Here is a 17,117-nt window from a genome sequence, read left to right on the forward strand (position 1 = left end):
TTTTCTCCGACTATGGAGAAATAATGAGACATGTTCCTAAATGTCTCGGGGCGAAACATATAAATTCATACCTTGATTGTAGCCGAATCGCCTATTTTTTGCACAAATCTACACCAAATCGTCTACTTTCCTCCCGGCTTCATTCAAACGCCTGCGCCAACGGTATATATATTCCTCGGGATTTCGCCTTTCCAACAAAAATGGTCATTGGTGAGAATGCTAATTAACGCATATTATTAAATTTATATTGATCATCAGTATTCAACAGAAATAACATGGACATCAAAATTCCTATGGCAGCGATACATCCTCTTACTAAATGGCAAGTCCTATTGACATCTGAAAAAGAAATAGAACGTATCAGTTTATAAAGTGCCGGTGTAGCAGACGACAGTGATAAGGAAGACGTACATTACAGAATTGGTTTATAAAAAATTCAAAGTAGGCACTAAGTTCGGCGTTTCATTAAACAGTACCCCTTCAGTCGCTGTCCTGGTTATCGTAGACTGTTTTGAAATGTTCGAAATACAGTTATTGAGGGGGTTACTCTTCAATCATTGATTATAAAATGAGGCGAAGTTTAATATTGCAAAAATACCTCATTTTTCTTAGAAACGATGAAAGCTCTAAGTTGAAGTTATCACTTACATCATCCTTTCTCGTTTGGTGACGTTTATTCACTTTGTTCCTTATATCATGTATAAAAACTTGTGTTCTGTCTAGAAATTGTTCAGGGTCTTTTTCACTCAGCGGCGAACATGTGAATTCCTATATCAGGGCACTTGTAGAAAAATGGATGAAGGTGAATCATTACGTCATGTGCTCTTATAAAATCAAAGGTTTTTGGATCACCTTTCTATAAACTGGCCTACCGGCTAACAGGATGCTTAGAATCAACCCGTAAGAATCTAGCACCCTACAGTCTAAAGGATAGTTTTGAATTTGTAAAAAGTCTGATAGTCTAAATACTTCCGATAAATTCATGGTCTCGTTTGATATCTCATCACCCTTCACAAAAATTTTAATACATTTGGTTGTAAGCAGTTGATGAGAAACCATGAAATATAATGAATTCATATTATGCACCCAGCTTTGTTCTGACTTCATTTACATCTAAATCAACAGATTGGTTCGATTAGTTATCTTTTTGTCTCAGTGTCTCTACTAATTATGTACAGGTTTAATTACATTGTTGTTACTGTGTTTTCACCCATGTTTTCCGGTGTGCTTGCATCAACGATACCGCTCAATGAAAACACCTTAGTATCATCGAACTCGTCTACCGTAAATTTAATAACTCGTTGCAGCCCACCGGTATAGTGCAAAACTTAGGGTTTCACGACGTTCTCGTCCGTTACACTGACCTCATTTAGTATGCCAGTGTTATTTGTGTATTCATAATACATACATTGATGGGAATTCGAAATCCATGTACTGGCTGCTGCACGAGGTCGCTTCTTCCGCACATACTCAGTGACAGCAAATTTCTTAGTTTGGTGCTGACAAAAATGTAAGGATAGTAGATTTAAATAAAAAGCATCAATGTATTGCCACAAATTTAAAGTTTCACTACCCAAAATATTTGAAGTAATGGAATCATCTCTTCGTAATTAGCCTCCCATATAGGAATGCACTTATAAACGATGTCACTACCAGATATCCACGTGTGGTCATGACTAACGACTGAGCACATAAATATGCTTATATCACTAGATGGGAAGGGTTCAAAAAAGAAATCTGAAGGGTTCACATAATGTCTAATCCTAGCTAATCCACTTTCTCTGACGTCGGTTATTAGTCCTGGTTGTCCTCGAATGATCACTACATTATCTGACCTACTTGATGTTAACATAATATTTCGGCTTATAATAAACTTCTTCTTGAGTCATAAGGAGAAAAAACACTTGGACAGTCTGTTTAGCTGCTTCGTTTCCGCTGTAAACTTGACAACTAGTGCCGAAAATATGTGAAGTAAGACTAGTGAACCTTTTACAGGTAATATTGTATAACTCTCTTCTGTAAAAAAGCATTTTTGGAGCAGTTATTTGACTAATAAGCATCTAATATCAACTCAGCTAGTAATGCAACTTTACCCTAGGAACTTTAGTGTCCATCATTTTGCATCTGATCCACCTAGGATATGATTTTGAAAAATAAGTGTTTTGATCGGCAGCTATGTCCACTCCCCCGCCTGTATTATTTATTATTATTTTAACACATAGATATTGGTACAAGAAGGCATCAAATACATATGCGCCACACACATCTTATTCGATATGTGTGAGGGCTGTGATACTGCCCGGGTGCCCAAACCGAAGCAGGTGGTTTTCTTAGGGGGCCACTCCCCGAGCCTTTGACCTAAAGGTCTGATCCACAAGACAGTGGAGCATCGTAAGGAGATTCAGTCCCATGGTAGCCGGTGACCAGCGATTGGTTCATACGCCATTTGTTCCCTCAGGATACTGGATCCCATGTGCACCATCAGTTTGGGATCCGGTTAAAGCGCCGGACATTCGCTTTTCGTCCTCTCATTTTTGTAAATAACACCCCCGCCACGAGAAGGCAGTGAGTAGGACTTCCCTGGTAGAGGCTATATACGCGTGGTCATGTGAGAGCATTTCGAGAGGGAGAGCGGACTCTCCCCACTCTCGGCCGTACCAGGGCATTTGGGGGCTGTAGATCTGAGTCATGGTCCGCGGAAGCTGATATCTCAGAAAGTCGGAATATTTATTTTTTATTTTGTGTAGATAGTATAGGTGGTTGCTATCCATTGGCTTTCATTTAAGGATTCTCACATGTTCTTAACGTAAGCCGGTTATAAGGTATACTGTATTGCACATTGGCATCACATAACTCTGTACTTCTGACAATGCATTTGATATTTTTTCGAGTCACGGTTCACGTTGGTGATGCAAGATTTTAATATTGAACAATGTCAGTTTCAATTAATTTTGTTAGTCATAAAACATCTTGATTTTCTTGTTTCTCTCATTTCAGAAAATATTGGCGATTCAGTTTAAATATTCAATCAGATAGCTTTCTAAAAAATTAAAAATGCCACCTGAATCGAGGAAGCTCGATGAGGATACTCTCGCTAAGTTGGTAAGTAGTTTGGTTTTTTACTGTCGTTTTGTTTCTTGTGTTTCCAAGAGTAACTTGGATACCTCCAATTGCCTAGAAGGCAGCATAAGTGGTTACAAACAACTACTGTGATAATAGTAGTACTCAGGTAGATGACGGTGGTTCGAAACCTACGACCATGACAAAATTTCAAGTGTAGCTCTGATTTATACTGAGTATACTGATAATGTTTCAGTTCAATCTCAGTTTTTTTATGTTCTTGGGATTACTTGTCTGATTTTTGTATTTGTTTCTCGAACGGGGAATGTTGCAAGTAGAATAAGTTAGTTAATAATGACCAAAAATTAAGGAGATTCATATACCATTTCAGCGTATAAACTCCAAATGTTTTAAATGGTTAGCTTTGTCGAACAATGGTATGGTTTATTTTAAGTGATTCCCAACCATTTTATTATTGGACATTTAACGGTGGTTGTCATTCTTCTCGTCAATCATAAGGGGATTTTAACAGTCATAACTGAAGGAGTTAGGGACTACGGGATGGTGACTAGGGCAGTTAAAACAGTTTTCCAGGAGCTGTAAAATATGAAAAGCGTTCAGGAGCATTTTATGCTTCCAACAATTGACCAACTTTAGTATGATCATGAATACAGTGGTCTTGGGTGATTTTATAGGTATGGGGGTAGTTATCACTTCCCGATTACCCACACTGTGGAAGGGTTCTTTCGGATTTAACTGAAAAGGAAATTGGGTTAGAGTTGGTCTTAGTGACCTGAGAGCGTGACCGCAGTGCCCATGGGACAACTACTTGAGGCCAGTCACACACGACCTTTTTGTAGGTAGTTTTTGTGTTACCTCCGTACTTGTTGAGACCTTACCGTCGGAGATGGATATCCGTGGGATAAGGTGAGGTGTGTTTTTAGGGCATGCCTTTTCTAACCCCACCCTGTTATGCTGGTTGTCAGAAGGAAACACCTTACTGCTGTCACTTCTGTACAGTCAGCAGTACGACTTCACCCTCCAACCTTGAATTTGCTGCTTTTTGTCTTACCATTCTTCAACCGGCCTGCCCGGTATGGTAGGACCTTGAGGAACGATTGTTTCAGTCAGTATAGCCCGATTGGTTCATCACAACAGGCAAGCCCAGCCACCACGTTCAGGTAGCAACAACGGTCGGTCGGGAATTGACCAGCTATTTGAAGAAGTTTGAGCGTTCGCTAGTGCTCCTCAGTAAGTTGTCAGTTTAGCTAAGGATTCGGTTTTCTAGACATATTCAAAATTGAAACAGTATTTCACAATGTTGCCTGCTAAACACCTTGTAGATCAAATCAAAATATTGTTTTTCGATTACGCGACTTTATTACAGCTTCAAATAATAAATACTGTCCACCTGTTTCTGTGTATGTCGTTTTATTTAAAAAAGGATATGATGTCCAATATATCCCACTACTTGAACAAGAAACACACCTATTTAATGAGTTAAATGTAAGTGTAATTTTTTTTCATCCACAATAGTGTAACGTTAGCATGTGGTGGTAGCATTCGACCTACGTTATCGAAGAATGGCACACTCTATTTTTTAAACTTCAAGATAAACAGTTATCACTAAGCTATTCTGTCGCTATATAGTTCTGGATTCTCAATAATAGTAGACTCTCAACTTTATTTTTATTTCGGTTACCCGATTGGACTAGTCTGCGTTAGCTACTGAATCAATAATAGAGAGTGAAGTAGTTTAGCGCTCGACCGCCTCACTTATCTTGAAAGTTTCATCAGTGCTGATAAGCAGGTATTTGAGGAAATTTCGGCTCGGATTCAGGAAACTCGATTAGCACTTGGTATCCTGCTTCGGTTTGGGCACCCGGACAGTATCACAGCCCACACACAAATCAAGTGACTTGTGTGGCGCATATGTATTCGGTGACCTTTTGTACCAATATTTGTGTCTAAATAATAAATACATGAATAAATCATACGTCACTTATGGCATAGGCGGGATATCCGTTTACCAAAGGACAAGTTTCCTGCTCAGCGGTTCACTTCGTTCTAGTTAATGGGTGTGAAATATGGCCGTTAAGAATAGAAGATATTCGTAGGTTACCAGTATTTGGTCATAGGTGTCTTCAAATTATTACTCGTGTATTTTGGGGCCACATAACCCGACTAAGCAATGCCGACTTTAGGCATAGGGTGCTAAGTAAGTTTGGGAAATCAAATGATGAGGTAGTAAATTTTCATCAACTGAGAGGTGGTTGAGACTTATTTACGTAGGCCCAACTATCGCCTACCTCAACTGTAAGATGTAAGAGTAAGCTAAAAGTATACTCTCACTGTGAACTGCTTAGTTGGAGTTCGCGTGATTATCGTAACCAATAGTCAGAGACTTTGGATGACATGTCACAGAATCGTTCACAATGGCACAGGTTCATTCACTTCTTATCTTCTCTTAGAACTTCAATTTCGAAATTTCGTACCTTTGTTTCTTTCTCTATACCTAATCTTTTCTGCGGTTTTTACTTCTACCACTCTGAGATTTACCTTGATAACTTTATCTCGTTGTGCTAATGTGATATGGAAACTTGAACCGATTCACATGTCATGTTCTACGTTGTGTTAAGCTGACTGATCCAATTATATACCTTCAGTTTAATTGGTTTTGATATATTTATTTGTTGGTGTGTTGTCTCTGTTCACTAATCATACGAAGAAACTTGAATGCATACTCTATCTGATCAAGGGTTAACGTAGTTTAAAAGTCTATACACGGTAGTTTGAGCTAAACCTCATCTAATTTCTCTCTCAACTTGCTTAGTGTCATTTCTTTGCATCTAGATCCTGTTCACAATACTAGCTAGTGTGATATTCAGAAATTCACCTAAAACTTGCAGCATGTACAAAAGCAACAATTTGTGGAAATGACGGGATGCCAATCAATAACATCTACCAACGTCTTGGACGGTGGATAGAGTTTTTCGAGGGACAGTTTAGCTGGTTTGCTGCTTCGGCGACATCGACCAGACTATCCTGTTCTCCATGGCCTGTGACGACCGATCCACCTAACAAAACGGAAGTTCACAAGGAATTCCAACTCTTGAAGAGCTACAAATCATCGGGCCCCTGATGACTAACTCCAGTCCTTTCTGATAATAGTGGTGACTTTCGGGTTAAGGAACTGAGTTGTTTACAAAGGTCTGGCAATTAGAGTGTTTCAACATCATGGAATGAGTCGATAGTTATTCCTGTCCTTTAAATAGGTTCACGTCGTTCCTACAACAACGATCGGGGGATAAGTCTACTTCCGATTGCGTCCAAGCTATTGGCTTCCGTCATGCTTCGTAGGTTGTTCAAAACCTGAAAAAGATTGACTTGTATGGTGCAGGCTGGTTTTCGTTCTGGTTGAGGATGTATTAATCATATCTTCACCCTGCATCAAATGTTAGAACACCGCCATACTTAATACAGGTCAACAATCGTAGTGTTTCTTGACGTTAGGACCACCTTCGATTCGTTGGACGGAGCTGTTTTCTTGAATTGTTGATTGAACAAGAGTGTGCCTGAGGTTTATTAACATCTTAAAAACCCTATATACTAATACCTCAGGCAGAGTTAGGGGCATACAACCACCTGTCTCCATTGTTCCATTTGAGCAGTGGGGTTAGACAAGGTTGCCCAATCTCACCATTCCTCCTCAACTTTGTTATCAATGACGTTCTGGAAACAGCTCTGATGGATGTAGGTAATGGTGATGTGGGTCTGTTACCTGGAGAAAGACTTCTCGACCATGAGTATGCAGATGATATTGTCTTACTGTGCGATGATACCCAATCCATGCAATCCTCACTTAATCAGTTGGTAATTAGTGTCCGTAGGTTTGGTATGTACTTTGCACCTTCTAAGTGCAAAGTACTTTTAAAAGGCTGGCAGGATTCTAATCCTGTACTCACCCTGAGTAGTGGGCGGATAGTAGTTAAGAAGTTTGTGCATCTGGGTAGTTGCATAAGTGCTAGTGGTGGCGTGAGTGATGAAATCAATTCACGTATAGTGAAAGCCAGAACAGTTTATGCCAATCTGGTCCATCTTTGGCGCCTTCGTGATGTTAGTCTGGCTGTAAAAGCTCGGATCTACAACGCGTCCGTGAGAACAGTTTTGTTCTATGCTTGTGAAACCTGGCCTCTCCGAGTTGAGGATGTTAGACGACTCTCTATGTTCAATCGTCGTTGTCTCCGAAGGATTGCTGACATCCAGTGCCAACACCATGTTAATAAAGCAGAGGTTCAGCATTTTGTGTTCAGGTACAGTGACGATGATTCAATTGGTGTCACTACCTTGAAAAATCGACTTCGGTGGCTTGGAAATGTCTTACGAATGTCGTCCCAGAGAATTCCACGTCGTGCATTATTTGCCGACAGTGGGACTGGTTGGAAAAACGGAGAGATGGTTAGTGTATGACATGGTGTTGTGATATGAAAGAAAGCTGTACAGGACTGGCTTCTTTTGGTCTTTCACGACTCCCTGATTAGAGTCCTGAAAATGGTGCAACGCAGTGGCTTGAGACGTTGTCGGAAATGGCACAGAAGATAAGTCAATGGCGATCCTGATTGAAAGTAACTACTTTAACTGAAAGAATCCTGTCCGGTTGCATTTTTACCGACTGAACTGCTTCCATTATTATTATTATTATTATTATTATTATTATTATTATTATTATTATTATTATATTATTGTTATTATTATTAATATTAATAATAATATCAATATCGTTGTCGTTCTTCCTTTTATTGTGCGCACTTTACATTCTCTATCTTCACAACCTCATTTTTATTGTGTGGCACATACGTATTTGGTACCCCCTTGTACCCATGTTTGTGTTCAAATTAGTAAATATATGTGTGTACAAAAGCCTTTGTAAATACCATTAATGATCACATTGAACGTCACTAAGGTGTAAACTTCGTATTATTCGTTACCACCCACCGACTAAGTATAGTTGATGTAGTCTTATGGTCATACGGTGATATTATCTGTGGTTGTCACTTATTATCTAGAGTTACAATCTCTGAGATATTAGTTTACTGAAACTAGTATTACTCTGTAGTAATGTATACTGCCAATCAAACCGTATATCTACGATTTCTTACAGCTTACGTATAAATGTCCATAAATGCAGGATTTTGAGTTACAAAGACGTTCTATAATTTGAAATAGTACCTTCGGACATCTATTGCAAAAAGCTCTCTTTTAAAGATTGTGAAAACCTTTCATCAATTATCTAACACCACTTTAAATTTATAGGAGTCAAGCAATTGGCAAGAGCGAAAAGAAGTTTTGGAAGTAATCAGTAACCAGTTAAAATGTTCTACTTTGTCCGATGCGATCTGTGGGCTTGTCACTAAAGCATTATGTCAAGTAAGAATTTTTCCTATCTCATTAACTATTGTATAACTATCATTAAGCTAGTTTGAATTAATTTCGTATTGGTTTTATCCTAAAATGGGTGACGTTAAGCGTAATAACGGTGTTAAGCGGACAACTTTTGACTCACTATTATTAACTATAACAGAACATTATGTTGAGTGTCCGAATGTCTTCATCATACTATAGTATCACTGTAAGCTTTGTATCTACAGATTCATTATCACATCTGAAATCTGTAGTTATCTAGATGATATGTAACTAGTTTATATACTTTTATGTTCCGGACACGGCTTTTGACTTTCTTAAGAAGGTTACATTAAACGAACAAATTAACCAGGAACTTTTAATTTTGCATGTTTTAAACAATTATTATAATCGTTAAGCAGTTGAGAAAACCACATTATGAGTACACCTGACGTCACATTATTTGGAGATCAAAGGAGTCAAATCATATGACAAAATACTAGTTTCTGCAGGGCAGCTTGGAGGTCAGTCAATAGTGCTTTCTGTATATGTAAATAAAGGATACACAAAATACTGCCTTCTGTGTATACATGGTTTTTATGAGCTACTTATCTTTCGCGATCTAACTTTATTTTGTTTAACTTATTTATTAACATCATGAACTCAATCACGGTTTATTAGGTTGGGCACTTGACCCTAACATCACACGTTTAAACCTAACCTTACGGTTTGACAAGCTATTTCTAATCGTTATCTTCTGATTAACAAATTTAATTTGCCGCCAGCGTATTAGCCTGTTATTTTTGTATGTGTAATTAGAATTAAGAATACTAGTTTATTTGTAGTGTACTATAATTTGCTTGGATATCTGTTTCTTGATGCCCGAGTGTTTTTATGGTATTTCCCCTCTCTTATCTCCCTAGGTAATTACATCTGATAAACATTCAATGTTGGTAATTCGTGCAGCTGGTGTCTTATCTGAATTAGCTCAATCAATGAATAATGGCTTTACCGTTCATTCAGAACGTGCTTTAACTACTTGTTTATTAAAATTTAAGGACACTAAAGCTAACTTGTCTCTAGCTTTACGTTCGGCCACAACTGCCATTGTGGATACAGTTAGTTCCCATTATATATTTTAAAGAAAGCTCATTTAATTCTATTCATGCTTTTAATTGACGTAATTTGTTTATTCAACATTAGTGTGTACTAGTCATGTTAAAAAGGAACTGTTTGTGTAAAATAGTAACATGCCGTGTATATTTGTGTACTTATCTCCGCTTCATGACGTAAGTAATAGACAACAGTTACCAAACATTCAATTTTATGTGCAAGATTATGCTTGGAATAAATCCCTCTCGTCCATAATTAAGACATTTCCGGTTATTTCCTTCAGTATCTATTAATTCTATTGACTTTCAGTTGTCAGTTTACACTTTTACTCAACAAATATTTTACCAACATTCCAAGTATTTAAAATAGTTATCAACCATAAAACCATGAGTTCAAATCCAGTGATACTGCTTATGTATTATTATGACTTAGATTTCCAAAGTATTTATTGTTCATGGCTTAATGAGTTAACTTAAACTCAAATTATAAGCTATATCAGGGTGTGAAGTTTCTAAGATTCATGAATTGTCGGACAGTCATTTCAAAGCAATCTTCCAATCAACCGACTATTCTTAGAACTATACACTCAATTCTTACATTTCTTTAGCTGTTAACTCTTTGTGGTTGTTCAGTATGTGATTTTAGTGGGTGTATTTTTTGCGAAACCTCTGAATTTTGGCTACTGATTCTCGAATATACTAAAACACATCAGACCACTGTCCTCATTAGTTATCATTACGTACCAGTCCCTAGCTTTCATTGGTAGTCATCCGTCTTATTTGCTGAAAAGATCCTTGTTCAGCTAATTACTGCTATTATAATTATTCCAGTGTAGTGAATTAAATCACTGTATTGTTTGTAGGTTTGTAGCAGTTCTTATTTCACTCCTATGTAAATCTATCCTATTATAAGTAAATGTAAGACCAGACATTGTATGACTGATGAACAATGCCAATCTTCTTATTTATTTTATAAACCTTTATATATGCGTCCCCTTGTTGACCACATTATACTTATTCTAATATACGTTTACATACATCTGTGTTTGCTTTTCTATATGTTTGCATATCTATTTGTTGCACTAAATTTAAGCGTATGTAAACTGAATCACAAATTCATTCAGTAGTTTAGCTACAAGGCAACATTCGTACTGCATTCATTTGTTCACCTTTCTTCATCATATTTTGCCTGCTGGTATGTGTAGCTGATATATTTAACTTCAAATCGTGTTGTTCAACGTGAAAAATCTAAGGAAATATATTCAAAATTAAATCGGATCAATGTTTCATTGGAGTTCGATGGCTACTCTAGATTATCCGACGATGACATATATGCAGTGTATAGTGCACTTGTTTTTCTATATTGTAATCATAAAAATTATACCAAAATGTCTCTGATGACAGTCATTATGCAAACATGTGGATAAAAGTGTGCATTATTTTAGTTTTCTGTCTCTACTGATTTATGTTCTATCACTTTATTCATTTCTAAAGTTCGTTTCGGTCTTATTTTTCTCATAATAGTATCTGTAAGACATTTTTCAAGGGATTGTATGTTGAACTGTGCTTTGGTATACAGTACACATCAATATTTTTGTTTATCTTGTAGATGTCTTTTGATCTGGCTTTAGTGCATCTTCAGACTGCATTGAGTACTCCAGTGGCAAAAACACAGGCTGAAGCCTTGCGTTTGCTTGCTCACATATTTTGTAAAAGTAATTTAAGGCGAGAACTTCAACTTTCACAACGCTTAAAAATTTCAAAACCTCTTTTATCTAATGTTGCTAAATTTTCTCAGCACAAAGCTCCGGAATGCCGTGATGCGTGTTTTCAGGTGTTTGCTGCAAATCGCATTTTTTTAGACTTTACCAGTGAGCAATTCAGTGTCATTATTGATAACATGTTGGACGAATCTCGACGCCTCAGGGTCGACGCTGCTTTCTTGCAGTTAAATGAAGGTTTATTACAAAACAATATACCCCATGCAAATTCTGATCCGGCAAACTTGATCACAAAATCTAAATCTAAAGATTCACGTGTTCAACAACAACAACTGGCCGACGATTTCGACTTCCCTGTTACCCGTAAGCAAATGTTTGTATAAAGACTTATCGATTGCTTTGAATCTTCTATTCATTTCACTACTATAATGGTCTGTAGTTTTCTTCAGTAAAGCTTAGAGATTTGACGTTTGATCATCAATTTAGCGGTTCGACTTTAGCCAACGTACTCCAAGAAAATGATGCAGTTCAAATTTTTCTGCTCGTTGCAAAGTGAACTTGATGGTAGCTATTTCAGTGTTAGACGTCAAAGACAATTGCTTTTTAGTTGCAAAATCATGTCATTTCTCTTAATTTTCTTAAGTTACTTAAAAGTACTTTGGAATATATGTTAGAAATTTCCGATGTATGCACTCAATTTGTTATTTTATACAATAATGAGAAAATTAACTAGTAAACATTGAAATGATCACACGTTACTAATGCTCAATAAATGTTATTTTGGTAGAGATTATGATTTAAATAGGTAAAACTACATATACAGTTGTCTTCTATTGGAGCGCTGCGTACAATTTTTAACTGACATTATAATCTTCCAGAAAAAAGTTTTGGTGCTCCTTGGTAATATAGCACATAGAGTCCTAAATGAGCAGTAAACGTTAGAAAATTATAAATTAGACATTTGTAAGCAACAAAAAAAACAGTGTCTGTCATTAATAAATGTTTTTTGAATTTTTAGCCATCAGAGCATCACCTGGTATTTCGAATAAACCTGTTAAAATTGGAAAACAGTCATTACATGAAGTTTTTAAAAATCCTATGCAAGGTCATGTGTCATCCAGTACACCATTTTCAACGAATCAAAAGTCCACATTACATAATTTTAAACAAAATATTCAAGTATCAGCTTTAAAATCGAGTGTGTCGAAAATTCCTTCTTCAGTACAACGTGAAGGATTAAAACAACCTCCTGGGAAGGGTAAAGTGAAAGCAGGAAATAAAAACGTTATCAAGCCAAGAATTGAAAATTGTCAGCCTCAAGATTTGAATTTGTCTCCAGATCATTTACGGAACAGGCTTTCCGAGTAAGTTTTGCCCATATCATATTAGTCTTTAGTAACAGTATGGTTTATGTTATTGGTAGAAAAATTGAATAACTCACAAACATCGTCATGTACTCTGAAGTAATTAATCAAATTAGGAGTTTAGACTATTTTAAACCAAAATAAACAATATACTGCAGAGAAAACAGATGAATCAAATTGTTTTAATGTGAAGTTAATAGTGGTGATATGAATCGGAAGTAAAACTTAATCAGTCAGTCATACGCAACGTAGAACTAGAACCTGACATATGTGCATCGGTTCAAGCTTCTGTATCACGCTAGCATAAAGAGATAAAGTTCTCAAGACAAATCCCAGAAGTACATACTCACTTCTAAATAATATAACCGAATGTAATGTTCGATGTATTTGTACTCTTGGAATCACCAGTTGTAGTTATTGGTCGTTCTGTAAAAATATATGAGCTTATTTACAGTTGTCCAGTCGACCATGATAATAAGGAAAAAGTGATGAGACCATAATTTATGGACAACTTTTGAGCGATGTCAAAGTGACCTTAATAGTGTCTACCGACTTACTAGAGCTAAATGAGGATTACAAAGCAATTTGAAGTATAAGGATTATGATTAACAGTTGATGGTTAGGGTTAAGAATTCGTTTTATGGTTTTTCATCACGAGCTGACATCAGCTAAAATGCCAAGACTATTTAGCCAAATGGGTAGATGAATTTCGCACCAAAATCTAAGACCTGTTATCCTAAACCTGATTAATTCGTCCATAAATTATTGTCTCTCCAAAAAAGTGTTTCTGCTTAGTTGAAATTCGGAAATGAAGTTAATTACTTAACTTTACATTTTTGTAAGTTACTTATATTAGAGGAGTGCCAAAATTAATCTGAATGAATTAATAGATACAGATCGTTCAAATAATTTGTTAGATTTATACTTGTAAAGTATTTTCTTGTAGTTCACGTCATTGATAAAGTACTTGTGCTGATTCTGTTATCCAGGATTGACAAATAAAGCTTTATCATCAAGCCTTTAAGCTCAGAAATGTTCTTAAGTTATTGAAATTTCCACCATTTTAATATCCGGGTATTTTTCATAATTGAGCTATTTCCCACTAAGTGATTGTATAATCTCTTCTCATTTTGTTTCTAGAACATATTTCGTAAATGTACCACTGGGACAATTAAATGATGCTTCTTGGAAGATTCGTTTACAAATTGCTGAACGTATCAATGCTATTATTAACTCCAATCCTCCAGAATATCCTGATATTCATTACTTACTTCAGTATATTCTACATTGTGGGACAGTGAAAGATAATAATTTTCGTGTAAGTTATTTGATAACTTCATCTTATTGATAAAATTACTGAATAATCATGATTGGAACACTGAATTATGTGATTGTATATTGCACCAGGTTAGCGTCTGTTTGGCAAAGTCCTGTTCCACGAGATAGGTTGTTAACCCCATACCCAACCCTCTTCTTTTATGTGGGCTTACGGCTGGCAGTAACCCCCAAAAGACTTCAGGCAGACCAAATCACACTTGATAGAGAGGTCCAAACTTTCATGTACCTGGGCAGCATCATCGAAAAACAGGGAGAATCTCATGCAGACGTAAAGACAAGAATCGGTAAAGCAAGGGTAGCATTCCTACAATTAAAATACATCTGGAACTCAAAACAACTGTCAGCTAACACCAAAGTCAGAACGCCGAGACAGTTCTACTGCACGGAGCTGAAACTTCGAGAACTATTACAACCGTCATCAACAATGTACAAGTATTTACAAACAATTGTCTACGCAGGATACTAAGTACCCATTAGCCGAATACTATCAACAACAACCAACTGTGTAAGAGAACAAACCAGTTTCCATCTAAAGAGGAAATTAGGAAAAGACGCTTCAGGTGGATAGGAGGACATACATTGAGGAAATTATCGAACTACATCACAAGGCAAGTGCTAACTGGAAGGGGAAAAGGAAGGTGAAAGATCAAAAACCATATCGGGTCGGGAAGTGGAGGCGGACATCAAAATAATGAATGACAACTTGAAACAACTGGAAAGGATTGGTCAGGACAGAGTTGTTTGGAGAATGTCAGTGGGTGGCCTATGCTCCTCCACGAGGAGTAACAGGAGTAAGTAATAATGCACGCTCAGAGACTATTACAAGGTTAAGCAGTGGCAGTAGCAGAAAAATCCGTTTATGGATCTTTTTCAAGTTGATACGTATCAAATACAATACTCATGCCTAGCGTCAACCATATACTTCCATGATTACGGTGAAAAACATTTAAATTTCATTTTCCATAAGGGAGACAGCTATTTAAAAGTTGAGGATTTTTCATTTTACATATAAAACATCTTGAATTTTCAGGAAAATTAGGTCGGTTGACAGTTTCGAATACTTCTGTGAATGAAAGATCGACTATTAAACTAGTCGGATTATCACTGTTCATCTATGTAACCAAAAAGAACGAAATATACTCGTACATTTATCATCAGATGCATTTAGTACGTGTTACAGTTTGGACGCCATTAAACAGGGTCAACGTAACTGTTATTTTGATGAGCATTTAATGATTTTTTCCGGACGATATTGTAATCAACAAATTCGTTTTTAGGCGTGTGTAGAAAGCTTAGTTTAGTGCAGTCCTAAGCTATATACTTTTTTTTCACTATTAATGGTTCAGAACCGGTCACATTCACTCTTTGTCTTCCCTTAGATCTTAAGTTATAAATTATCCTGCACTTATATTCAACTAATTTATTTTTTTCGAATCATATTGTCTTCGCCTAATCTTTTCCACTACGGTTGATATTATTATTACCTCTACCAGTCTGGTATTTGTGTTGATAATTTCATCTTGGTGTGCTGATATGAAATGGCAAGTTTCTTCTTTGCTTATGACTAACTGACTGACCATCTGTCATTAAAATTTTTCTGATTGATTAAGAATCACTACTGCTCTTTTCTATAATTAGTTTTTCTGGAGACACTGGAGTACTTTTGTCGTCGAACTATAAGCTCAACCATCATTTATTTTACATTTTAGGTCCGTTGTGAAATCCTAAATATCTTGTCGAAATTATTATCACAAAATAAATCTCAAAATTGGATTACTACGACTTTGATAATATCGCTTTGTGACCAGTTATTTGCTACCATTGGAGATTCTAAATCCGGTCCCTTAGTTGAACAAATTCTTCGAGATTTAATGAATGTTATAGGCTTTACAAAAACTGTTGAGTGCATTAATGCAGGTTTGAAGAAAAAAGTTTCTCCTACAATTCATTCTTCACTCATAAAGTGGTTATCTTCGTCCATAAGGTCGTTAGATTCTAGGTGAGTGAATATTTTTACGATTAAGAGTTTCTTAGCTGTTCACAAATAACTAGTTTTGTAGTTGATATACATGTTGTTCTGCTTCACATGTCACTATATGTCTGTTTTAATGAGACAACACACTTTCTTCTGAAGCGTATATTACAGTCATTATTATTTATTTATTTAAACGCCAAATTATTAATACAAAAGAGCACCAAAAAATATATGCACCACACAAAGTAGTTATCATTCAATTCTTATTTGGGCTATGATGCTGTCCGGGTGCACAAACCCAAACAGGTGGTTTCCCTGAGGGACCACTCTCCGATTCTTCCACCTAGATGTTTAACACAGGAGGCAGTAGAGAACAGCGTTAGGATATGGGGTACCATGGTAGCCGGTGACCAAGGATAGGTTCGTACAACATTTGTTCCCTCATTATCCTAGAGCTCATGTGCACCATTGTTTTGGAATCAGGGTTTTCCACCTCTTCTAGGTAAGTTTTCCGTACAGTCCTTTATCTTCATAATCTTTTAAAACTGTTTGAGATCGCACCAAAATCATTTGATAATCGTCTTTCAATATATGTTGTATTTTAATCTTGGTTCATCATATCTAAATCTTATCAAATGCTTAAATTTTCCATTTAGTTTATCATTGTTTAGTGTATTTACCGCTTAAAAAATATAAAAATTATAACTGCATAAGTCGAAAAATAGTAAGCACTTTCTAACATGTAAACATAATTTTTTCAACAATCGCCTTAGTTAGCCAAGATTTCTAAAATACGTTGGCAATCTTTGCAATTTGAGTCACGAATAAACTTGTTCGCGCTTCATTTTCTCCTTAGTTCTGATATTTTTATAACAAGTCAAGTGGTTGATTATCAGGACTCTTTTGTTTCGATAGGATATGTGATTAATTAGATTTTGGTTATATTGTTATGACCTTGATGTCTGGCTTTCTATCACGCGACTTATCGACCAGTCAGAATACGACTTATACAATTTCGCACTATGCCAAACCAATGACGTTCAAGCGGTATGAGCAGTTTAGCGTCCTGATTGGTCCTATGTCCTCCTAGCCCTTCCACTTGAGTCCAGAACACAATACCAGCTTCTGTAGTATGAATCGAATCGAA

The 17,117-nt window shown here is 36.4% G+C and overlaps 1 protein-coding gene across 1 annotated transcript in view; it reads left to right on the top strand.

Annotated features, from left to right (window-relative positions):
* Positions 1 to 3,054: 3,054 nt before the first annotated feature.
* The window catches only part of MS3_00010065 (uncharacterized protein), a gene marked incomplete at both ends in the record, with an annotated part of 39,382 nt that continues 25,319 nt past the window's right edge, over positions 3,055 to 17,117 (top strand). Inside the window, 7 exons of the mRNA XM_051218398.1 lie at positions 3,055 to 3,102; positions 8,374 to 8,487; positions 9,384 to 9,578; positions 11,182 to 11,656; positions 12,312 to 12,657; positions 13,798 to 13,975; positions 15,705 to 15,994. Coding sequence (XP_051073263.1) covers positions 3,055 to 3,102; positions 8,374 to 8,487; positions 9,384 to 9,578; positions 11,182 to 11,656; positions 12,312 to 12,657; positions 13,798 to 13,975; positions 15,705 to 15,994 — 1,646 coding nt within the window. The remainder of the gene's footprint in view (positions 3,103 to 8,373; positions 8,488 to 9,383; positions 9,579 to 11,181; positions 11,657 to 12,311; positions 12,658 to 13,797; positions 13,976 to 15,704; positions 15,995 to 17,117) is intronic.

Source organism: Schistosoma haematobium, chromosome 1 (assembly GCF_000699445.3).
Source record: "Schistosoma haematobium chromosome 1, whole genome shotgun sequence".
Classification (NCBI taxonomy): Eukaryota; Metazoa; Platyhelminthes; class Trematoda; order Strigeidida; family Schistosomatidae; genus Schistosoma; species Schistosoma haematobium.